The 26,853-nt window shown below is 44.4% G+C and overlaps 1 protein-coding gene across 8 annotated transcripts in view; it reads left to right on the forward strand.

Annotated features, from left to right (window-relative positions):
• The window catches only part of ldlrad3 (low density lipoprotein receptor class A domain containing 3), a 291,752-nt gene that overhangs the window by 181,392 nt on the left and 83,507 nt on the right, over nucleotides 1-26,853 (forward strand). For 2 of the 8 annotated variants that reach the window (XM_067993643.1, XM_067993641.1), the window contains exons 5-6: nucleotides 8,916-9,279; nucleotides 11,942-16,868. In XM_067993643.1, coding sequence (XP_067849744.1) covers nucleotides 8,916-9,279; nucleotides 11,942-12,128 — 551 coding nt within the window. In that variant the 3' untranslated portion in view covers nucleotides 12,129-16,868. The other 6 variants (XM_067993640.1, XM_067993642.1, XM_067993645.1 and 3 more) reach the window with 4 other exon arrangements.

The raw sequence follows: 26,853 nt of genomic DNA on the forward strand, positions 1-26,853 counted from the left end.
CCAGGTAGTGAAGGAGAGAATATTAGGGCCTAGTCTTCAGTTGCTTCCAAGCCTTTATTCACAGAGATCTACATTACACCCACACCACACCCTAGATCAGCGCTCTTATAAATGGATACAAGAGAGTCCCCAGTTGATACGCACCACCTGAATATAATTAACACTAATTGATATAAATCACATGGATACAATTAACAACTGGGGTTCGTTTCTGGAGGACTAGAATTAAAAAGCAGGGAAGTTACGTTAGACTTGTACAGAACCTTGGTTAGACCATACTTGGAGAACTGTGAACAGTTCTGGTCTCCATATTATAAAAGGGATATAGAGGCACTGGAGAAAGTGCAAAAAAGATTTACTAGGATGATACCAGAACTGAGAGGTTACACCTATCAGGAAAGATTGATCAGGCAGGGGCTCTTTTCTCTAGAAAAGAGAAAACTGAGGGGTGACCTGATAGAGGTCTTTAAGATTATGAAAGGGTTTGATAGGGTAGACGTAGAGAAGATGTTTCCACTTGCAGAGCAGACCAGAACTGGAGGCCATAAAAATGAGATAGTCACTAATAGGGAATTCAGGAGAAACTTCTTTACCCAGGGAGTGGTTAGAATGTGGAACTCACTACCACAAGGAGTGGTTGAGGCGAATAGCACAGATGTATTTAAGGGGAAGCTGGATAAACACACGAGGGAGAAAGGAATAGAAGGATATGTTGATGGGGTTAGATGAAGAAGGGTGGGAGCAGGCTCGTGTGGAACATAAACACCGGCATGGACCATTTGAGCCGAATGACCTGTTTCTGTGCTGTACATTCTAAGTAATTCTATACAGTACTGAACAGAGCCTGTAGAATGGGGTCAGACCATAAGTGGGCAGACCTGTGCACAACTCGTAGTGCCCTGCATGATAACAGTATAGGTAAAGGGTCTGGGAGCAGATCTCATCGGTGCTTTGTCCTGAAGGAGATATAATATGAGACCACAAGGATACTTTTTTATGAAATGCCAGTTTCTTTAAAAGCCAAACTCTTTTTTCTCGCAATTTGCAACAAAGACAAAATATATGAAAACAAAGTTGATTATTTGGAATGAACTCAGACAAACCTCTTAAAAACAAACATGATTAAAAGCAGAACGAGGAGAGGGACGTAGGCGTAGAGTAATTCTTCTGATGGGAGAGATTAATGGGAAGTGGCTGGGATCTGTATATATTCCTGATGGTAACTCAGCTTCTTAAAGGTCTGGAAAGCATTAGTGTGCTTTGGAATGGCTGCAAACGGCAGCTTTTGGCTGCCTGCTCATAAGTAGGAGTTGATTCCTTCTAGTCATGGTTTGTTTGAATGTTTCTCTTCCGAAAAAGTCTCTCTGTCAGTCCCCGCCCTAATTATTCTTTGAATAGCCTCTTCTGGGGGATAATGAGATAATCAAGATGACAGATAGCACTGCTGGGGATTGGAATATTTTTCAGAGTCTGTATGAGTATCGAGCACCTCCAGGTCACATAGGGTACTAATGGAAGCAAATCCACAACACCACACAGCCTGTAGTTTGGCACCAGTAGGCACTGAATCGTCAGTCTCTGTCATGGCTGGCTGGCATAAGAAGTCAAAATCACACACTGATGCAGTAAGAGATCCTTTTCTGAAGTTGTGATTGTAGCACACTGACAGGTGATAGAAAGGACCTCAGTGGCTGCGACCATACTGTATTTGACCTGAGGTTCTTGATGAGACAGAGCAAAGGCAGTTTTACTTTAAACCTTCCCCATGCTGGACTTGCATCTAACTTGTGCAGTACATCAGGGGTATGTAACCTGTGACTCTATACAGCCCCTCCCCCGCCCCCCCCCCACCCCAAGCCCTAACAATCCAGCCTTCGAAGCCCGAGCAACACGGTCGTTTCGTAATTCTTACCCACTGCTTTGCCCTGTTGTATTTTGTGGGCCTGGAGGTTTGGAAAGGGCTCTACTTAACGGTGGGTGAAATCCTAAACAGAAGGACAGAATCTATCAGTAACTTGACATATAAAAATGTTATTTCAACAGGGATTTAAACTTGATATGTGGCCCTCGACGCTCCGTGGTAGCCCACCAAGACAAAGGATTGGACATCCCTGCTGAGCATGACCTGGGAGAGATTAGTGGGGCAATGTAGAGAGATGTTATTCTTCATTAGACTCATGCTGTACCCGAGCGGGGAATGATCAACACTGACACTGGCTTCATAAAGTTGAATTTTCCTTTCTCTTCCCAGCTACTTTAAAGAGGCAAAATTCACCCCCAGACTTTAAATGAATAAAATAAATAGTTCAAAAGACTGGCATGAAAATAGAATTCAATTCCTAGCCTGAAATTATTTAAGGGACAAATGGGCATCATAATCTTTGAAATTGTAAACCCGCTACATAAAAAGACCGCAGACTGCAAATGATTATAGGAATCAGAATTCCAGGGAATTCTATCCATTTCCCTCCTGGCTGCACATCTGGATGTCCCACAGGATGTTACGATTTTGTGCAACAGATCCCTCCCCCCCCCCCCCCGGCCTCACAAGGGTGTGCTGAATATGACAGGATAAACAACAACATACATTTATATAGCACCTTTAACGTAGTAAAACATCCCAAGGTGCTTCACAGGAGCGGAATCAGACAAAATTTGACACCAAGTCACATAAAGAGATATTAGGACAGGTGACCAAAGAAGTAGGTTTTAAGGAGCGACTTTAAGGGGGGGAGAGAGAGGTAGAGAGGCGGAGAGGTTTAGGGAGCTGAAGGCACGGCCACCAATGGTGGAACGATGAAAATTGGGGATGCCCAGAAGGCCAGAATTAGAGGAGCTCAGAGATCTCGGAGAGTTGTAGGGCTGGAAGAGTTTGGGGATAGGGGTGGGTGAGGCCTTGGAGGTATTTGAACAAAAGGATGAGAATTTTAAAATCGAAGGGTTGCTGGACTGGGTGCCAATGGAGGAAGGCGAGCACAGGGGTGATGGGTGAACGGGACTTGGTGCAAGTTAGGATATGGGCAGCAGAGTTTTGGATGAGCAGAAGTTTACAGAGGGTGGTAGGTGGGAGGCCAGTCAGGAAAGCATTGGAATAGTCCAGTCTGGAGGTAACAAAGGCCTGGATGAGGGTTTCAGCATTCAGCAACAGATGAGCTGAGGCAGAGGCAAAGACGGGTGATGTTTCAGAGGTAGAAATAGGTGGTTCTACCTCCGTAACATCCTTGTTTCCAAATCTCATCCTTGTTTCAAATCCCTTCATGGCCTCACCCCTCCCTATCTCTGTAACCTCCTCCAGCCCTACAAACCTCCGAGATCTCTGTGCTCCTCCAATTCTTGCCTCTTGCACATCTCCGATTTTAATCACTCCACCATTGGCGGCCGTGCCATTACCTGCCTAGGCCCTAAACTCTGGAATTCCCTCCCTAAACCTCTCTACCTCTCTCTCCTCCTTTAAGACGCTCCTAAAACCTACCTCTTTGATCAAGCTTTTGGTCAGTCCTAATCCCTCCTTACATGGCTCGGTGTCAAATTTTGTTCGATAACGCTCCCATGAAGCACCTTGGGACGTTTTACTACATTATAGGTGCTATATAAATGCAAGTTGTTGTCGTTGTCTTGGTGATGGAGCGGATATGGGGTTGGAAGCTCTGCTGAGGGTCAAGTAGGATGCCAAGGTTGCAAACAGTCTGGTTCAGCCTCAGACAGTCGCCAGGGATGGAGTCGGTGGCTAGGGAACAGAGTTTGTGGCGGGGACTGAAGACAATGGCTTCGGTCTTCCCAATATTTAATTGGAAAAATTTCTGCTCATCCAATACTGGATATCGGACAAGTGGCGTAACAAATCAGAGGCAGTGGAGGGGTCGAGAGAAGTGATGGTGAGGTAGAACTGGGTGTCGTCAGCACACTTGTGGCACCTGACATGTTTTTGGATGGTGTCACCGAGGGAAGGAGGGAGCCAAAGATAGATCCTTGGGGGACTCCAGAGGTAACAGTGCGGGAGCGGGAAGAGAAGTCATTGCAGGAGATTCTCTGGCTACAGCTGGATAGATAGGCATGGAACCAGGCTAGGGCAGTCCCACCCGGCTGGACAGGAAACTCTGTGACGATGTTGGTGTCTCTGTCGGATTGCCTTCAGTTAACAAACTAAGGGCTGCTGTAGAATAGCAGTGAGGACTCCGAGACCGGCTTCACCTTTGCAATTCAGCACCAACGAGCTGTCAGATGGTTCAGAGCCAGGCGAAAGAAAGGCCCTTACGTTTCTCTCACCCCCCCCCCATTCCCAACCCACTCACACTTCTTCCAATAGTAGCTGTATTAGGAAGATAAGAAAGCACTGGGGCTTTAACATCCTAACTGCCCTACCATTCTGAACACAATGATAATATTAGTTATTCAACTACTGCCTTGTTTGCCAAAACAGTCAACTCCAAATTAACTGAAACTGGATCAAAGCATGGAATTCCAATGCCCAAACCCATTCCCATTCATTCCCACTGTGGAGAATTCCAGTGACCCAAATCCCTTCCTCTTCAATCCCCTCAGCTCTGGCTTAGTGGGTAGCACTCTCGTCTCTGAGTCAGAAGGTTGTGAGTTGAAGCCCCACTCCAAGGGATGGGTTTGCAGAGAGCAACAGGACAATCAAACAGCAGACACTGTTAAATGGATAAATGTTCCATTATGCCTGATTACCTTTCATGCAGAACTTTCCTTCAGACAGATAGAATGAGTGGGGCAGGGTCCATGAAGGGGTGGATTGTACCCGGTGTGGGGCTCATGGGCTCAATTGTCTTTTCTTATACCTTGCTCGTGTTTTTAATTAGTTTCCAGACAGATATTTTGTAAGCAGAGTACAGCAAAAAATGTCATCTGTGGATTTACCACAAAGCCAGAAAGAAAACTAAAGCAATCCTTCAAATGTTATCAGAAATATTGTATTATTAGTCTCATATAACGTAAGTGGAATCAATGCACTGGTTTTTTGATTATGAAATATAACCCTGCTTTGACCCAGGTATTCCACTGGAACTCGGTTAATTATTTTAATACCTCATGCAGACAAAATAGATTCAGGAGCTTTGTGGGAATGACGTTTGAAAAATTGCCAAACTGACGTTGGAAACGAACAGCTGCGCTGAATCAAAAGAGAAGGGAGTTCAAGCTGGGGTCTCAATTTGGAACAAGACATTTTAAATGAGCGCAGGAGGTGCCTGAATAATGCAGAGGTCAGGGTCTGGAGTGCCACCCTCAGGCCAGGATTCTAGTGGCAGCCTCGCATGACAATTAAATGCACTCACTTCCCCACTGAGTGAGGTTTCAGCCTGTCTGATGAAATTACAGCGAAGGGAGGAGGGGAGAAAAACACCGGGCAAGACCAGGACCTCACTCCCATTGGCCAGTCGCAAAGTAATTTTGACCGAGGTTACAAGATAGTGGAGAAGCCCACGGAATAGGGCATCTGGTCAGGGAGCAAATCTGGCATATGGGGACAAGTTAGCGATATTGCAAGAATTCATTTTAGTGGAGAATTATTAATTTTTAAAAATTAATAGCAACAAAGTAAGTAATTCAGCTCCATGCATTCTCTGAGACTCAGTGTTACATTCCTACCTTACAACTGTGACTGCACCTCAAACGTACTTCATTATCTGTAAAGCACTTTGGGACATCCAGGCCGGCCTCCCACCTTGCACCCTCTGTAAACTTGAGCTCATCCAAAACTCTGCTGCCCGTATCCTAATTCGCACCCAAGTCCCGTTCTCCCATCACCCCTGTGCTCGCTGACCTACACTGGCTCCCGGTCCGGGAACACCTTGACTTTAATATTCCCATCCTTGTTTTCAAATCCCTCCATGGCCTCGCCCCTCCCTATCTCTGTAACCTCCTCCAGCCCTACAACCCTCTGAGATCTCTGCGCTTCTCCAATTCTGGCCTCTTGCGCATCCCCAATTTTCATCACTCACCATTGGCGGTCATGGCTTCAGCTGCCTAGACCCTAAGCTCTGGAATTCCCTCCCTAAACCTCTCTGCCTCTCTACCTCTCTCTCCTCCTTTAAGACGCTCCTTAAAACCTACCTCTTTGACCAAGCTTTTTGTCACCTGTCCTAATATCTCCTTATGTGGCTCAGTGTCACACTTTGTCTGATAATGCTCCTGTGAAACGCCGTGGGATGTTTTACTACATCAAAGGCGCTATATAAATGCAAGATGATGTTGTCCTGAGGTCGTGAAAGACGTTATATAAATGCAAGCTCTTCTTTCTTTATCTGTGCAGCTCCCTGTGTAGCGCACTGTTCTGTGCCTACAGTTCCCTCCGAGTGTTGCATACATCTACTTCTGTATCGCAGTACCAAGTTCATTCAGTTCTCTGTGTAGCGTGCTGCGTCATGTAGTCTACTGTTCAGTCAATATAGCTCCTCATGAGTAATCTATTCACTCCCATTGTATTGAATTCCAGTGGTCCAAATCTCTTCCAATCCACTCCCATTGTATAAAATTACAATGGGCCAAACAGCTTTCTATCTGCCTCCCCCCCCCCAGGCGCAAAGTTCCGATGAGCTAACCCCATCCTATTCAAGTCAACTGTGTCGAACCCCTGCTCCAAGCATTTAGTGTCCCCCACTCCCCCTAGTTATCCTGTGTTAATGTTCACTGATGAATCCAGTGCCGAATCTGATCCAGAGACACCAGCACATTGTGGCAGCTTCATTATTTTACCATGCATTTCTATTACCGAAGTATTTCCTGTTTTTATTTGGATTGAATCTGTGAGTGAGTTATTTAATGAGCTGTCAAAAGATTTAACAACTGGCTGCTCTCATCCCCAGTTCAGAGAAATGCTAATTGAAACACAAAACATAATGACCAAGTAGTTCAGTGTTTATTAGGGTGGAACTGTACTTTTAAAAAAATCTATACACAGATAACTGAAAATGTCCCCGTAGCTGATCTCCCAGGAGATGAGTGTATTTACAAGCCTGAAAGAGAATAAGAGTTTGAGTCGCTGACCCCACTTGTTTGCTGCACAGCATGCTAAAGCGTTTGAAAAATAAAGGCTGTTTTGGCAAACATTTCCAACATCCCATGATGACTAATTTGTTGTTGGGCTGCAATGCAAATTCATGGGATGTTTGAGCGTCCAGACAGAGACTGGCGATGTTTTAATTGGAGGTCCAGCCGGCGGGGACATTGCCTTCGGTCTTGTGAGTGGCGCTGGCCCCGGGTCCGGATCGGAATGTCAATGTCCCCCTTACAGAGGCGCCTTTGTTCGGCTTGTGTTTCATTAAGGCCACGGAGCCGCGCTTTGTTTGTCACTGAGCGACTTTCAAAGGAAGCCGGACTGACTTGCTGAGTATTTTCCAGCATTTTCTGTTTTTATTTCAAAGGAAGCGACTTCACTGCCTTTTGATGAACCGTGAAGGGACAACGTTCAACTGCAAGAGACACAAAACCAGTGACTCTGTAGAGCGCCCCAAGCCAGGCCGCTTGGGAGATCGTTTCCATATTTAAAGCCACAATATCATTTTCTGAGAAAATTTGCATACAGTTTTACTTCTCTTAAATAGTTCCACATTAAGATCTATTAATATAATAACTATGAAAATACAATTGCATACTTCAAACTAGAATTTACCTTCTGAAAATATGTGCGTATTTATTGGTATTTAAAGCTATATTAGCACTCAGTAGTTCACAGCTTCTTAACATTTAAAGGAGAATCTCATAACACAAATTAAACACTGATATTTATTCAGCAATGAAATTCCCAGAAATAACAAAATACAGCAAATTTACCTTTGCCTACGGTATATGTCAAACTTGCAACTGATTGGCTCAAATGTCACATTCATTAAGCGGCAGGAAATCACCGATGAACAGATAGGAAGCCGACCAGAGAACCTGTGCATCGTTAAAAGAGAATTGCATGGGGAGGGGGGAAGGGTCACTGGGTCTCTAAATTGTCCCCAGGATATGCCTAACAGCAATTAGCCTCTAATTGGCCACATCCTGTCTGTTCACCAGATTTAGATATTGTGGCCTTAAAGAGTCAGGCTAATTAAACATAATGTGGAGATAGACACAGACTTTATAATGATCCTGTCCTTACAAAAAAAGAATATCCTCCAATATACTGCGAGCAACATTGTGATACCAGTAGACTCTGTGATTCCATCTGTGTTGTAACGGACAGCCCTTGCTGACTGTAAAGTAACATTACAGTATGCTCCCCTGTTATTTTAAACAGGACAGGAGATTGCAGTGGACTTAAAGTGAGTATTTGGGTGAACTCAGCGTGGGCCAGGGCAGCTATCAGTTTCTCTGTGCAATCTGTTTTGTGCTGCCAAACTATAGTGCACCGTGTCCATTCGCCTCATGCCTGCTAGGAACTTTTCAGACTCTCTGAAATAAAAACAGAAAATGCTGGAGAAGCTCAGCAAGTGAGGCAGCATCTGTGGAAGTTAATGTTTCAGGTCAAAGACCTTTCGTCAGAACTGGAAGATGTCAAAGAGTTAAAGTTTTTAAGCAAGTTCAGAGTCAGGGAAAGGTGAGGGGAGGAAAGAACAAAAGGGAAGGTCTGTGATAGGGTGGAGGGCACGAGTGATTAAATGACAAAAGGGATGATGGTGCAAGGCAGGGAGGGTGGTGATGGGACAGGTTAAGAAACAAAAGATGGGTCTAGAGGAGCTGTGAATGGCAGCAGCAGAACCATATCCAGCGGCTGCTGACAATAAATTTTTAAAAATTAAGTAGGAGCAGTGGTTATGATCTGAAGTTATTGAAATCAGTGTCGAGTCCGGAAGGTTGTAAAGTGTCTAATCGAAAGATGAGGTGCTGTTCCTCGAGCTTCTGTTGAGCTCTCTCTTTAGCTCCTTGAGCGTTCGTTGTTCTCAATAACCCCCAGCCTTTTCTTTTGGCAGAAGACAGTCTGGATGGCGGTCGCGATTACGTCACATCCGATATCCGCTTCCCGTACTACCCGAGTGTCATCTTTGCCATCATAGGCAGCTCCGTTGTCTTTGTCCTGCTGGTGGCTCTGCTTGCCATGATGCTGCACCACCACCGGAAGCGAAACAACCTGATTGGGCACGTCACGCCGCCCCTGCACCGCCTGCAGCACCCACTGCTCCTGTCGCGTCTCGTCATCCTGGACCGCACTCACCACTGCAGCGTCACCTACAATACCAGCAACAGCATTCAGGTCACGGCCAGCTCCATGTACCACCAGCCGCTGGCGACGGAGGAGATGCCGCCCTCATACTCCGAGGCTGTGCTCGAACAGAGGTAAGGAACCATTTACCCCAATTAAACCTCTTACAATTAATGCTTTGTGTGGTTAAGTCAAAAATAAAACTATTACTGACAGCAAGGTTGTATTATGGACAGGTCTGGTGCTCTATAAAATGTGGTTTCTGCAGTCTCAATCACATTGTATATTTCAATAAATTGCTCAGTTGCAAGGACAAAGCAGTCCACTTGATCGACAGCCCATCCACCACCTTAAACTTCCATTCCCTCCACCACCAGTGCACCGTGGCTGCAGTGTGTACTATCCACAGGATGCACTGCAGCAAATCGCCACGGCTTCTTCGACAGTACCTCCCAAACCCGTGATCTCCATCACCTAGAAGGACAAGAGCAGCAGTTGACATGGGAACACCACCACCTCCAAGTCTGACACCATCCCGACTTGGACGTGTATCGGCCGTTCCTTCATCCTCGCAGGGTCAAAATCCTGGAACAGCCTACCTACCAGCACTGTGGGAGAACCGTCACTACTGCAGTGGTTCAAGAAGGTGGCTCATCACCACCTTCTCGAGGAGAACTAAGAATGGGCAATAAATGCTGGCCTTGCTAGCGACACCCATATTCTAAGAATTAATTTTTAAAAATGGAGTCATTGTAGTGCTGTTTGTTGGATTGTGTTTGATATGAAACAGAAGTGGATCTTTGGGTCGTTTCTAGGCAGATTCTGAAAACTACTTGTTGAATACTGTGTTGGGACTGGTTGGTAAAGAATGGCTGCCTGTGGCTACAGTGGCATCAAATAAAGTGAGAATTTATTGATAAACTATCCAGTAGAATTTTATCCTGAATCTTTGGTGCTGCACTAGTGATGTCGTGTTCAGGAAGGAGCATTCAAATTTCACCCTGACTTCACATACTCGGTTACTAGAAAAACTGTAACATCAAGTCATTCAGACAAGTCAATAGACAGGAAGAAAGAAAGACCTTGAATTTATATTTGTAAACAATTTTACAACACCAAGTTATAGTCCAGCAACTTTATTTTAAATTCACAAGCTTTCGGAGGCTTCCTCCTTCCTCCACATCGTTCACCTGACGAAGGAGGAAGCCTCCGAAAGCTTGTGAATTTAAAATAAAATTGCTGGACTATAACTTGGTGTTGTAAAATTGTTTACAATTGTCAACCCCAGTCCATCACCGGCATCTCCACATCTTGAATTTATATAGCACCTTTCATGATCTCATGATGCCCTGAAGTGCCAACTCTTATGAATAAATTCTAATTAACCAGAATGTAGAACACAAGCATGAGCAGCTATCTGGTGGGGTGATTAATCCTGTCTTATGGTGGTCAACTGTACTGTGAGGTGCCAGCTCATTAATGAATGTATGCAGTGCAGAGTGCATGTGGGGAAAGACGTGGGGTATCAGTTATCACACTCGACAGTGTGAGGGGGCTGAGGTGACATCATTCTGCTTTAATTTCTCAATATTAAATAAAGCTCCAGCACACTTTCTCCAGATAAGATAAGAACAGAAAGCAGAAAAAGACCCTTTGGCCCATCAAGCCCATTCCATTCAGAGTCCATGTATATTCTACCATATAGTTCTCTGCCCCTGCCGCCACCTGTTGAATGCCTGCTTTAAGAGACACTGGCCCCAATTGTCTTTCCCAACCCATTACCCTCCACCCCACACACACACATACCTGGGTGCAGGTCAGGCCGGGCACACCCAAAATGATGTGACCTGAACCTACCTGGATTTCCAGCCTGAGAGGCCTGCAGCAGCAGTGATGGCCACCGCCTTCGAGGTTGTCCTGAGCGTTGTCCAAAAACAGCAGCCGGAAGGCCTCCATCCCCAATCTGTGTCATGCTGGCCCTGTAGAAAGAAACAGCTTACCTCCTAGCTAGCCTCCTGGTGGCTCAGAGACGGTCCCTTTAATGGGGCCATAATAGTGAGATTGTCTCTTTAATCGGGCCGTGATAGTGGGGATGTCTCTTTAATGGGGCCCTGGTAGTGAGATTGTCTCTTTCTTGAAGCCCTAATAGTGAAACCGTCTCTTTAATGGGACGGTGTTAGAGATATTGAGGTATAAATGTGTCTTGGGCAATGGAGAATCTGCAGCCAATTTTGCACTTCGTCCGAGTGCCTTTTACATGGAAAGGTAGTCGTTAACAATCTTTTTTTTAATATACAACTCGCATCGAAAACATAACCTATATGTAATATAATTGAAGCAGAGTGACCCAGCGCTCTCCTGACTCTTCCCCTTCCCCTGGAACAAGGTCTGGCAAACACTTGCTTACGAAGATGGTGCCCCTTTAACATCTTTGTATCTCCAAGAAGTTGGGGGGGGGGGGGGGTGAATTTCTTCAGCGCTTATCCAGCTTCGCCGTAACTTAGGGGACACGGTTTCTGCCAAGGTTACGGCAACGGATGGGAGAAGTTCGGAAAAATTTCACCCCCCTCCCTCTTATTTTGGAATGTGCTGCAGAGACATCAGTGGGGCGCTCAATAAATTTCAGGAGCTCAAATGCAGACGAATGGAGGACACCAGTTGAAACTGTTCACTGGGTTGGCGAGAAGGCCATTAAGTGCTCACTGGAAATCCCCCAGAGCTTCAATCAGTATCAAACTTCTTCATTAGCAATACCTTATGTCCGTGCACTCAGTCTCTTCTCATTTCCACCAGCAGACCACCATGGTTCGACCTCCCACCACCGCCGTACCGCTCAGACACCGAGTCCCCCAGCCATGCTGAGCTGCCACCTTACCGCTCCAGGACAGGCAGCTCCTTGAGCGCAGGACACCCCGGTAGCCTACAGGAGAGCACCGAAATGAGAGACTGCCTGCTCAGCACCAGATCGGAAGAGGGGCTGTGAGCAAAGCCTTACAGCGGAGAAGTGGAACAGCCGTGGTTTTCTTGCACTAGGTATTATTTGTTGAAGGGTTTAACTCGAGAAGCAAAGAAAAAAGACGACACACACTTTAACCTTGATGCCTTGTTTTATCTCTTCATTGTGAAGACAGGATTTTGACATCCAGCTGTGTGATCCTGAGTAACATAATCCAGTCGCCTTACCTCGGAGGCCGACTTTTTTTTGTCAGCGATGGACTATCAAATGTCCTCAGACATGGACGGCCAGTTGGGACCATCTTGCAGAAGTCGCTGTGGGTTAGCCCGGAGACTGGACTCTAAATCTCAGCAGTAAATTCAAGAACGTGAAGTCCAGGGTGCAGTTTTAAGATGCGTGTTTGCAGACAGGTCTCTGGTTCAGATGGCACTCCCGCAGCAAGACACAAGCAGATGTTCTGAATCACCGAAGAGCTTCAAGCGACATTTCTGGACGTAATGGAAATGATCAGAGTTTTGCTGATTTTCGGATTGCGTTGCTTGTTCTAAGTGTTATTACATTTCAGAATCTAAAGGCGCAGTGTCCGTACATTCTGGCACTTTTGATAATAATGCAAGTGGTACAAGAGTTACTGCTTGTCATGTGAGGCAGCTATTTCTTTGGATTGTGATTCTCTTCCTCTTCTCCATTCCCCTTCCTTAAAGCTTTAGTGTGGCTGACCGCATCCTGACACAGTGTGTGCTGGAGTCACCTCACCATTCACAAACCGGAGCTCGGACCGTGTCTCGTGAATAAGGGCATCTCTCACTTACACCATAATGTCACCTGCCATTTGCGCCGGGCGCTGACTTAGATGCGCCATTCCCACGGCACAAGTCTCCAGCAAACTCTGGGCCAACCACCACTTTAACTGAAAGTAAGAGAGAAAGAGAGTGTGCTAGAAGTGCACGTTGCAGCATCTGTTCGACCCCAATCCCACCTCCACCACCTGCTGGGTGTCAGTGTAGCCGGCATTTTGCACCAGGTTGTGCCTGGTCAGAAATTAGGCAAAGGTGCATAGTGACACAGCTGAGGAGAGTCCGTAGCTGTTTACTGCGGTGCTGGAGCTGGCTTTCCACAGTCGCCTTTGATGGTGGAAATGCAAGCTCACTATTATCCTGAGAATAAAGATGTGCTTTAAGGTGCAGTTTTCAAATGAAGGCTGTTAGCTGGACATCGTTGCCCCATGGAATGTCACCCAGTCACTACACAAAGAAGAAACCAAGGGAAGAAACCATCCCTACACTGTTTATCTTCAATATCAGCTAACCTTTGCCAAGTGAAACACACATAATGTAGGTACACACACAACTTATTGCATGTACAACTGATATTGCATTTCATGAAAGATAAATTCCACTGTACCAAACTCCCTCCAATTATATAGATTCCATTGTACCAAACTCCCTCCAATTATATAGATTCCATTGTACCAAACTCCCTCCAATTATATAGATTCCATTGTACCAAACTCCCTCCAATTATATAGATTCCATTGTACCAAACTCCCTCCAATTATATAGATTCCATTGTACCAAACTCCCTCCAATTATATAGATTCCATTGTACCAAACTCCCTCCAATTATATAGATTCCATTGTACCAAACCTCCTCCAATTATATAGATTCCATTGTACCAAACTCCCTCCAATTATATAAATTCCATTGTACCAAACTCCCTCCAATTATATAGATTCCATTGTACCAAACTCCCTCCAATTATATAGATCCCATTGTACCAAACTCCCTCCAATTATATAGATTCCATTGTACCAAACTCCCTCCAATTATATAGATTCCATTGTACCAAACCTCCTCCAATTATATAGATTCCATTGTACCAAACTCCCTCCAATTATATAAATTCCATTGTACCAAACTCCCTCCAATTATATAGATTCCATTGTACCAAACTCCCTCCAATTATATAGATTCCATTGTACCAAACTCCCTCCAATTATATAGATTCCATTGTACCAAACTCCCTCCAATTATATAGATTCCATTGTACCAAACTCCCTCCAATTATATAGATTCCATTGTACCAAACCTCCTCCAATTATATAGATTCCATTGTACCAAACTCCCTCCAATTATATAAATTCCACTGTACCAAACTCCCTCCAATTATATAGATTCCATTGTACCAAACTCCCTCCAATTATATAGATTCCATTGTACCAAACCTCCTCCAATTATATAGATTCCATTGTACCAAACTCCCTCCAATTATATAGATTCCATTGTACCAAACTCCCTCCAATTATATAGATTCCATTGTACCAAACCTCCTCCAATTATATAGATTCCATTGTACCAAACTCCCTCCAATTATATAAATTCCATTGTACCAAACTCCCTCCAATTATATAGATTCCACTGTACCAAGCTTCCATCCCACTGTAGCACACCCTCTTTGCACTATATAGAATTACTGTACCAGGTCCCTCCCGATATATTGAAAGCCATTGTAGCAATACCCTAACATCAGATAGATTTGCATTGTATCAAACTCCCTCCCCACTGTATAGAATTCCACTGTACAAAGCCCCCTCCCATTGTAGAATCATAGAATGGTAACAGCACGGAAGGAGGCCATTCGGCCTGTCGAATCCGTGCTGGCTGTCTGCAAGAGCAATCCAGCTAGTCCCACTCCCTCTATCCCCGTAGCCCTGCAAATTTTTTCCCTTCAAGTATTTATCCAGTTCCTTTTTGGTTGAATCTGCCTCCATCACCCCCTCGGGCAGTGCATTCCAGATCATAACCACTCGCTTTGTAAAAAAGTTTTTCCTCGTGTCGCCTTTGGTTCTTTTGCCATTCACCTTAAATCTATATCCTCTGGATCTTGACCCTTCCACCAATGGGAAAAGTTTCTCTATCTACTCTGTCCAGACCCTTCATTGTATAGAATTTCACCATATCAACCCCCCTCCCATTGAATAAAATCCCACTATACCAAGCCCCCTCGCATTACATATGATTCTACAGTATCAAGCCCCCTCCCATTATGTAGAATTCCACTGTACCAAGCCCCTCACATTCTATAGAATTCCACCATCCCAAACCCCCTTCCATAGTTTTGATTTCCACTGTACCAACCCCCTCTCATTCACTCCCATTGTAAAGAATTCCCCTGTACTACACCCACCTCACATTGTTGAGAATTTCATTGTACAAAGCCCTCTCCCATTATATAGTATTACACTGCACAAAACCCTCTCCCATCATATAGAATTACACTGTACAAAGCCCTCTCCCATTATATAGAATTACACTGTGCACAGCCCTCTCCCATTATATAGAATTACTCTGTACAAAGCCCTCTCCCATCATATAGCATTACACTGTACAATGCACTCACCAATTGTATATAATTCCACCTCACCAAACCCACTCCAATTGTATACAATCCCAATATACCAACCCCCTCCTATTGCATACAATCCCATTGTACCAGACCCTCTCCCATTGTGTACAATCTCACTGTACCACACCCACTCCCATTTTATACAATCCCACTGTACCAAACCCTATTCCATTCACTCCCATTGTATACAATCCCACTGCACCAAACCTTCTCCCATTGTATACAATCCCACTGTACCAAACCCCTCCCATTGTATATAATCCCACTGTACCAGATCCCATCCCATTCTATCCAATCCATTGTACCAAACCCCCTCCCATTGTACACAACCCCACTGTACCAAATTCCCTCCCACTCCCACTGTATACAATCCCATTGCACAAAACCCCTTCCATTCACTCCCATTATAGAAATTCTTGATCAAAGTTTCCCTTCTTGATCAGACTTGCAGATTATTCCCCCACTGATGTACATTCCTAATTCGCAGCCTCTCTCATCACTGCATAATTTTTCACCTAAACGCATTAGTTTGACGGAAGCTTCATTTTCACACATTCTTAAAAAAAATGTACTTAGTTGTTTGCTGCAGATGTGTTTTGTGCTATAATATGGAGACAGTTATTGAAAGTGATGAGATAAATTGGTAAAAAGTTTAAATAGCCTGTATATGGAAATCAACTCCCCAACCCCATCACATGAACAGTCTGCTTCCTGATTAGGTTTGCAAGTAAACATTTATGATTGAGAACAAGAATCTATAGACATTGGCTGCTCCAGCCCGACCCTTGCTCCTATCGTCAGTTATTCACCCCATTAATAAATCAAGTCCACACAGCTCTGTTGAATTATTTCTGGCTGTTTTTGCTCCAACTCCAGGTGCTTTATGACTCATAAAACCATGTTGGATGTATTTGCATGAATAATTGAATCAAGAAAATAACTAGTCGAGTATTCAATAAATGTGTAACAACCTGAATCCAAATCAGCTTCTCTGAACTATAGCAGCTGCTGGCCTGATCCCGTCCCTCATCAAACCTCCTGCTTCTACTCATACCCTAAGAAAGGAGAAGTACCACTTGTCACAGATCAGAGAGAATCTTGTCTTTTAATGTTTTTTAACTGGATTTTGATAACATGCAGCAATTTGGAGGGCTCCCTTCTGAGACGATCTACTGAATGCGCATATTTAAAGAGAACGAGCCCCTTTGTTATATACTGTGTCCTCACAGAGTTTATCTATAAAGTTGTTCACTGTAATATCTATGATGTGACTATTTAAAGAGAGATATATTCCATCTGTGATATGCCGTGTTCTGTACAATTCTGCATTTTTTAGCAAAAATAAATATTTGCAAAAGAAAGCAAGAGATGGAAATGGTTTATTTTTCAGAAGACGAGGGAGGCCAAACTCCCTCTCACTGTATACAATCGCATTGTATCACACCCACTCCCATTGTATGCAATCCCACTGTACCAAACCCCTTCCCATTCACTCCCATTGTATACAGTTCCACTGTATCAAAATCCTTCCAATTCATTGCCATTATTTAAAATTCTACTGTATCAAAATCATTCCCATTCACTCCCATTATACACAATCCCACTATACCAAACCCCCTCCCATTCACTCCCATTGTATATAGTTCCACTGTAACAACCCTCTCTCATTGTATACAATCCCACTGTACCAAACCCTCTCTCATTGTATACAATTCCACTGTACCAAACCCTCTCTCATTGTATACAATTCCACTGTACCAAACCCTCTCTCATTGTATACAATTCCACTGTACCAAACCCTCTCTCATTGTATACAATCCCACTGTACCAAACCCTCTCTCATTGTATACAATTCCACTGTACCAAACCCTCTCTCATTGTATACAATTCCACTGTACCAAACCCTCTCTCATTGTATACAATCCCACTGTACCAAACCCTCTCTCATTGTATACAATCCCACTGTACCAAACCCTCTCTCATTGTATACAATTCCACTGTACCAAACCCTCTCTCATTGTATACAATTCCACTGTACCAAACCCTCATTGTATACAATTCCACTGTACCAAAACTCTTCCAATTCACTCCCGTTATATAAAATTCCACTGTATCAAAATCCTTCCCATTCACTCTCATTGTATACAATCCCACTGTACCAAACCCTCTCTCATTGTATACAATCCCACCATACCAAACCCTCTCTCATTGTATACAATCCCACCATACCAAACCCCTCCCATTATATAGAATCCCATTGCATCAAACCCCTTCCCACTGTATACAATCCCACTGTACCAGCCCCCCTTCCATTGTATACAATCCCACTGTACCAAACCCCATCCCATTGTATACAATCCCACTGTACCAACCCCCCTTCCATTGTATACAATCCCACTGTACCAAACCCCCTTCCATTGTATACAATCCCATTGCATCAAACCCCTTCCCATTGTATACAATCCCACTGTACCAAACCCCCTTCCATTGTATGCAATCCCACTGTACCAAACCCCATCGCATTGTATACAATCCCACTGTACCAAACCCCATCCCATTGTATACAATCCCACTGTACCAAACCCCATCCCATTGTATACAATCCCATTGTACCTAACCTGTTCCCATTCACTCCCACTATATACAATCCCATTGTACATAAGAAGATAAGAGATAGGAGCAGGAGTAGGCTATACGGCCCCTCCAGACTGCTCTGCCATTCAATCAGATCATGGCTGACCTTCGACCTCAACTCCACTTTTCCGCTTGATCCCCATATCCCTTTGTATTAAAACCCCTTCCATTCACTCCCATTATAGAAATTCTTAATCAAAGTTTCCCTTCTTGATCAGACTTGCAGATTATTCCCCCACTGATGTACATTCCTAATTCGCAGCCTCTCTTATCACTGCATAAATTTTCACCTAAACGCATCGGTTTGCTGGAAGCCTCATTTTCACACATTCTTAAAAAAATCATTTACTTAGTTGTTTGCTGCAGAAGTGTTTTGTGCTATAATATGGAGACAGTTATTGAATGTGATGAGATAAATTGGTAAAAAGTTTAAATAGCCTGTATATGGAAATCAACTCTCCAACCCCATCACATGAACAGTCTGCTTCCTGATTAGGTTTGCAAGTAAACATTTATGATTGAGAACAAGAATCTATAGACATTGGCTGCTCCAGCCCGACCCTTGCTCCTATCGTCAGTTATTCACCCCATTAATAAATCAAGTCCACACAGCTCTGTTGAATTATTTCTGGCTGTTTTTGCTCCAACTCCAGGTGTTACGTGATTCATAAAACCATGTTGGACGCACTTGCATGAATAATTGAATCAAGAAAATAACTAGTCAAGTATTCAATAACTGAGTAACAACTTCTCTGAACTATAGCAGCTGCTGGCCTGATCCCGTCCCTCATCAAACCTCCTGCTTCTACTCATACCCTAAGAAAGGAGAAGTACCACTTGTCACAGATCAGAGAGAATCTTGTCTTTTAATGTCTTTAACTGGATTTTGATAATATGCAGCAATTTGGAGGGCTCCCTTCTGAGACAAGGCAGGCCCTCTCCCACCCACTCCACCCGCCCCCCCCCCCCCTCAGTCCTTAATGAAAGACACTCTCTGGGTAGATGGTGTAGACTTTTAGCAAACTATCCCTTCACTCTGGGACCTGGGTTTGAATCCAGCTCTGGCTAATGCAGTGGACGTTCCCCCTCCCTTCTACATGACATGAGTTTGGGTACAATCATAGGAACAGGAGTAGGCCCTCGAGCCTGCTCCACCATTCGATTAGATCAGTACCTCAACTCCATTCACCCGCCTTTGCTCCATATCCCTTGATACCCTTACCTAACAAAAATCTATCGATCTCAGTCTTGAAAGCTCCAATTGACCCAGCATCCACAGCCTTTTGGGGGACAGAATTCCAGATTTCTACTTCCTTTTTTGTGAAAAAGAGTTTACTGATTTCCCCCCTGAACGGCCTATCTCTAATTTTAAGATCATGTCCCCTCATTCTTGATTCCCCCACCAGAAGAAATAGTTTCTCTGCATCTACCCTATCGAATCCTTTTACCATTTTAAACACCTCAATCAAATCTTCGATACTCAAGGGAATACAAGCTAAGTTTATGCAACCTGTCCTCATAATGTAACCCTTTAAGCTCAAATATCATTCAGTTCCTAAAGGGCATCGGTCCACAGCTGGAGATTTCACTCAGATTGGCACTGAGTGACAGATTAGCAATCGTACTCAGACAGGCCACAGGATGGTTAATGCAATAAATGTAAATAGAGATGAATGAGTTGAAGCCATTTCATTTCACTTCACTCCATCTCACAATGAGCTCCTTTGATGTGAATCTAAAAGGTGTCAAATTATCAATTAGAAGAAAAGATGCTATGCAGTCAGTAATAGTAAATAATCTTGCAGTGGGCCAGCATTGTCAGTCTACTGCAAGATCAATGAACAGAGCATCACCACTAAGTTGCTTACATTTATACCAGGAACACACTCTACACTGAGTATCAAACCATACAATGGGAATGGAAAAGCTTCATTAACCAGTTCTGCTGCCTGTGAAACTCTCACCTGTCCTTTCTCTTTGTTCCTTTAAGTTGAGAAATCTAGGTGAAAAGCCAAGGTCCGCAGTAGAGATTACCACCAAGGTTGAACAAAGTAGCAGAGAAGCAGGGCAGGCTAAGTAACACCAAACTTGGATTTCAACAGCCTGAAGATTGTAGGAGGAAGGAAATAGGAGGGGATAAGAAATTCCATAGTTTAGAGGTTCATGGAAACACTTAGAGTAAGAGACAAAACGATGAATTTTGATTTGAACACAGTGAGGATGCACGGAGAGCAGAGGGATAGGATGGTGTATTGGAACTTAAGAGGAACAAGCAAGGAAAGCTCAGAAGAGCAACAACCAGAGTATGTATCGAAAAATAGAGAAAGATTGTGATGAAAAATAGAGGTTGAAGGATTGCCTATCAGACAGCAACCTCTTTTTTGTATCCGGTCCAGGAGTGCGAGGGAAGCATTAGAAGATCCTCCCCAGCAGTATTCAAGTCCCTTCCCTTTTGCACCCAGTTCAAACCCTGAAATAACCATTATTTGCCAAATTAGTTTTGCTGGAACATACACTAAGCCATAGGAAAGCTCTGACTTGCCCAGAACAAATTAATTAGGCCTTTTGTACTTTCAGCAATCACCAGTTACCTCCCGTACACACCAGTTTAGGAGTATAATGGATTGGGAAATCTGGTGGAGAGCCATTCCATCAGATTGCCAGTGATCCACGATCAAAAAGATTAGGCCTAGAGGCTTCAGAATAATACTTAAATTAAGGCTGAGTGACGATATCTATATGACATGCAGCTAATTTTCTGACATTCCAGCCTGCATTACGTTGAGGGATCTTCATTCCCATCTATAATGGGTGTCCAAGGTTGCTAAGCACTAAAGTACCTAATAAAATGGCTGCACTTGCAAAGATGCCAGCAACCATATCTGTAGACATTGGGCCATCTACCTAGCTATGACCATGGGGAACTGTCTTCACAAACTCTTTGCTGATCAGCAAAGAGACAGGTGCAGATCCCTGCCATCCTCTGCCTGCAGCTAACATGCGGTAGTGCTCTCCTAGCAAAGCAAGTGGTAAAGCTCCGGCTTGCCTCTTAAAAAGTACCTGGACCTGCACCTAAAGTGCTGTAAGCTGCAGGGCTACAGACCGGGTGCTGGAAGGTGGGATTAGAATGGGCACCTGGTTGTTCTTCGAGCCGGCGTGGACACGATGGGCCGAATGGCCCCCTTCTGTGCTGTATCTTTTCAATGGTTTTATGGTTGCCTCCACCTCCGTAGAGTGACAACAGAACCACTGTATTTGTAGCACAATCCACCCCAGCAGCCATCAAGCAGCAGGCTGGGTGCTGGGCTGCTCCAACACTTGCCTGCAGACTCATGCCTGCACATTGGGTTTCCTTTGGCTTAACTTTTTCCTGTCACTTATTAGCCCTCTCCCCTTTCAGCTTCGAGCCATTCCTAAGGATGAAAGGATTTTTATCCCCCTGTGCAGCCCACTTCCCTTTCAATGTTGCCTACATGCAATTTTTTTCAGTTCCACCACTTGGGCGACCTCTGCACCAGTCCAAATCTGCACTTGGAGCTGTGAATAATTATACAAATGGGCTAACCACGGAAAGCTGAGTGCTATCAGCACCTTAACACTTTGGCGAGATTTGCGCCAATTCTGAGCCATTTGGAACCGACTTACTTCAGGATATAAAAACCAGCCCCCTGACCTTTATAGTTTCCTCCAATTACATCCTATTGCCTTGAGGCCTGATATTGAAGAGAAAATAAGAGTATTTTGGTGTGACTGATACCATGCACAAGAGAGCTGGATGATTAGTATCAGCCCATGTGTTTGCAGTTGCTCAAGTGGGCGACTGCCCCGAATGAATGGACCTCAATGAATTGAGCGCTGTGTTTTAAAGACGTTTTAAAGTGCTGTGTTTTAAAGACGTTACAGTTGAATTTCAGCTTAAACTATTGCTTGTTTCCTGGAATAAAATTCATCACACTTCTCAACAGACTCTGTAACATAAGCAAATATGTTATCGCTCAAATGGTTTATACTTTGACACTAGAGAATGGAAGTTAACAACCGCGGTTCTAACAGAGAGGTATATATTACAGAATAAATATTTTTATATCAATGGAGCATCATTGCTGCTGTGTCTCTTACCAGACCGAACAGTCATGATTGAGTTGTGGTTAATGACTGCTCAATGTCCCTTTTGTTTTCAATCAATAGGTGACTTGGCTCTGCACAATGCAGCAGAGACTCTTTTATTGCGTGAGTGTAACACTTTTGTTGTTAAATTATTTCCTCATTCCCCCGCCCCCCCCCAGAGCGGTGTCTCCTCTCACCGTGCATTATTCGTGGCCATGAGGAGAATCTCCTGTCAGAAACCAGCTGCATAGCAAAGCACGAGGAGAGTCTGGAGCTGAGTGCCCGATCCCTCCGATTTCCCTCTTTTTTTCCCGTGAGGAGTACTGAGCCACTGAGGGATAAATGTTGGCCAGGATTGTTCTTGCTCCCTCGCTCTTCTTCGAAATAGTCTCATGGAACCTTTTTACATCCACCTGAGGGGGGGGCAGACGGGGCCTCGCTTTAATGTCTCATCTGAAAGACGGCCACCTCCGACAGTGCAGCACTCCCTCAGTCATACACTGACCCAGAGATGAGAGTGCTACCAACTGAGCCAAGGATGACACCTAAAGCTTTAGTTTTTGAAATTTACCAAGAAAACACCTTTAAGGGTCACTTTAAAGTAGGCAACAGTCTCAATTTACATAGGCAATTGTTTTCAAGTGGGTCTGGCTACTTATTTAGCGGAATCGGTTCTCAGATTGAAATGTAGCATTAGAACCCACAGTGCGCGAGTTGTTTTTAGTCACCAGTATAACTGCCAATGGTGTAGTTGCCCTCAGGATATATATGCAAGTGTTGGTTTGATAAATTCAGCCTTTCCTATCCTAGATCTCAGCTGCCACCCTCCTGTGCTGTACTTCAGCCCAGCAGTGCTTCTTGTAGCAGTGAAAGAAGCTTCATGTATAGTTAGGTCTCTGGCTCCCTCTGCCAGCCACACTGGAGAATGCTCCCTACATTTTGCTCTCATTAGTCGCTTCCTTTTTCTCCATATGCTCCCCCTCCCTGTCCTGTGACTGGCTGAGCTCAGGCAGGTGACCTGTTCTCAGACTTCTGGCAAATCTATTCTTGTGCAGACTGCGAGGAGGAGACAGAAGGACGTGTGTTGACTACAATTCTTAAATACTGCCTTAGGCATTGTACATTCACACAATACACACTACATACATGTACCTACAGCATATGTACAATAGTAGTCATGATGTGGAGATGCCGGTGATGGACTGGGGTTGACAATTGTAAACAATTTTACAACACCAAGTTATAGTCCAGCAATTTTATTTTAAATTCACAAGCTTTCGGAGGCTTCCCCCTTCCTCAGATCGTTCACCTGAGGAAGGGGGAAGCCTCCGAAAGCTTGTGAATTTAAAATAAAATTGCTGGACTATAACTTGGTGTTGTAAAATTGTTTACATATGTACAATATACAGAGATACAGCATGTACACAATACACATATACATACAGCATATACACAATATATGCATAAAGGGGCATAATCTTGAAATTAGAGCTAGGCCATTGAGGAGTGAAATCAGGAAGTACTTCTTCACATAAAGGGCAGTAGAAATCGGGAACTTTCCTCTTCTCCCCCCCACCCCTCCCCCCCCCCCCCCCCCCCCTTTCAATTGAAATGTTCAAGACTGAAATCGTTGGATTTTTGTTGTGGCAGGGTATCAAAGGACATGGAGTAAAGGCAGGTAAATGGAATTGAGGTACAGATCAGCCATGAACTAATTGAATGGTGGAACAGGCTCGAGGGGCTGAATGGCCTATTCCTGTTCCTATGCGATGGGGGATGCAAAGGAGGGCAGGTTCAAAGTGCACAGTACCAGTACGTGGGGATGGAGGAGTTTGAAGAGGTGGGCAGGCCCGAGGCCATAGAAGGAACTTGTAAGCAGGGACAGGGATTGTGAATTTGATACGCTGGGGGACAGAAAGCCAATGGAGGTCAGTGAAGACAGAGGAACAGACCATAGTGCAGGACAGAACGCAGATGGCAAAAGTTTTAGACAAGTTGTAGTTTATGTAGGATGGAACCTGGGAGGTGAGTAAAGTATTAGAGGTGTCACACATGGATGTGCTGAAGGTGAAAGTTCCAGTGGGAATGGGAGATGCATGCAACGTAGCAGAGGTCATAGTGGAGTTTGAAGCTCGACTCAGAGTCAAACAGGACACCAAGGTTGCACACCATCTAGTTCAATCTAAGAGAGCAGCCAGAGAGGAGGACTGAATAAGGGGCTAAACTGTGGAATTTATGGTGAGAGCTGGAGGATGTCAAGTTTGAGGAAGTTCTTTCAATCCACAACTTGATATCGGAGAAGGGAACAAAAGAAAGAACTTTCATTTATATTGCACCTTTCACGACCTCAGGCCGTCCCAATGCGTTTTACAGCTAATGAAGTACTTTTGAAGTGATAGTGACTATTGTGATGTAGGAAACATTACAATGTAATGTAATAAAGTAATGTAATAAAGGAGTCAGACTACACAGTACACAGTAGTGGTCATGATGTGGAGATGCCGGTGATGGACAGGGGTGGACAAATGTAAGGAATCTTACAACACCAGGTTATAGTCCAACAGTTTTATTTGAAAATCACAAGCTTTCGGAGCTTACCTCCTTCATCAGGTGAGTGAGGTGAGGTTGTCACTCACCTGACGAAGGAGGTAAGCTCCGAAAGCTTGTGATTTTCAAATAAAACTGTTGGATATAACCTGGTGTTGTAAGATTGTTTACACAGTAGTGGTGGCAGAGAGTTCGAGCTGAGTGCCATCAGCATACACTTGGTAGCTGTTTCCTTGTCGATGGATGATATCACGCATCGACAAGGAAAATGAGGGAACCCAAGGCTATAGTTAGGAGCACAAACAAGCAAGGGCTGTGCCGCGGAGGTGGGCCACAGATGAGAGTCGATGGAAGAAGAAGTGTTTGAACATGTTGGACACCTTGGAGAGGTCAATTAAGGGATGAAAGCACACCGCAGCTGCAGCTGCAATCACAAATGATGTAGGTTACTTTGAGCAAGTCAGCTTTACTGCTGTGGACAGGAGCAAAGGGGTTCAAAGATGTATACATGTACAATACACAAAATATACAGCACACATACACATGCCCACAGCGCACACAGTGTGCACACTACGCACATACATACAAACATTATATACCTAGCAGTATATTTATCCACTGGGAAAGGTAAGACTTCCTTTTTAATCAGGGGTCCTGATAATGAGATTTACTCTATATTAGAGGCCTGGTGATGAGATCCATTCTTTAATGGAGGCCTGGTGGACATGTCCCTTTTATCTAGAGTCCTTATGGAGAGCGCAGTCATTGAGTTTCCAAGCATGTTAAAGTCAGCTCCCCTCAGTGAGTGACCCACTCTCACTACAAACTGCTTCAGGCTGACAAGGGCACAGAGCAGGTGCAGAATACAGCTGACGTGAGCTTCCTGCAACACTGCTGCGGCCTTAGTGACTTTGGCTTGGTGTAAGCAACTGGGCAGATTGCTGGAGCTTTCAGGGCTTGCCATTGCAAAAGATGGCTGAAGTGTCCAGTGAGTGAAGTTTAAATAAACTTACCTCCCTTTAACAAGAGAGCACTTTCAGAAAGGAAAGCGGGACCTTGCTTACCAATGTGGCAAATTAATGTTTTAGTATGTGTGAAATTCAACAGTTTTGTACATCGTGAGTTAATCCTGAAGGAAGATTGGATTCCAATTCTTGATAACCTGACTGGAGTTTCAGGAGAAGAAGCTTTTAATGTCCATGTTTATGTCCTGATGGTTTCAGGATTCATTTAGGCTGCTCGTTCCTGCAAACACTATTGATGTGACTCCTCTGGGCTATCCCACCACCCGAGCTATTCTCCACCCTCTTTCAAGCACATGGCATTTTTTTCAGTTGTGAGTATTGTGTTAAACCTTTGCTGCTGCTGCTGTCTTGGACAGAACATTCAGTATCACCACACATTCAGGGATATGCCTCCCTGACTCCGGCTTCAGCATCAGGCTGTGTGATAGACAATTCGCAGCCCCAAAGAGAATTGTCTGTCAGCTTCCGACCTGCTAACCCAATAGCTACAGCTCTGTCTCTCCCGTGGCATAGGTTCCTGAGGCCATTGTCTGCCTCTAGGTACAAAATGATCAAACCTTAAGTGAAACTAAAGGCAGGGAGAATCCCACAGAGCAGTGGACCATGTGGAACCACTAATTCCCAGCTAAAATAGTTGTTACCGTGCCGAATGACTTCTTTCTCCCAATGTCAGGTTCTACAGAGTCTCTCCCTGACCCTACTCCTGCAAAAAAAAAGTCAAGCAAAATTACATTATCTTCACTCATTGCTCCTGACTGGTTGCTTCATGACCTCGCCCCTTCCTATCTCTGTAACCTCATCCAGCTCTACAACCCTCCGAGAACTCTGCGTTCCTCCAACTCAGGCCTCTTGTGCATCCTCGACTTCCTTCGGCCCACTATTAGCAGTCGTGCCTTCAGCCGTCTAGGCCCTAAGCTCTGGAATTCCCTCCCTAAACCACTCCGCCTCTCTATCTCTCTCTCTCCTCCTTTAAGACACTTCTTAAAGCCTACCTCTTTGACCAAGCTTTTGGTCACCTGTCCTAATGTCTTCT

This window comes from Heptranchias perlo, chromosome 12 (assembly GCF_035084215.1).
Source record: "Heptranchias perlo isolate sHepPer1 chromosome 12, sHepPer1.hap1, whole genome shotgun sequence".
Lineage (NCBI taxonomy): Eukaryota > Metazoa > Chordata > Chondrichthyes > Hexanchiformes > Hexanchidae > Heptranchias > Heptranchias perlo.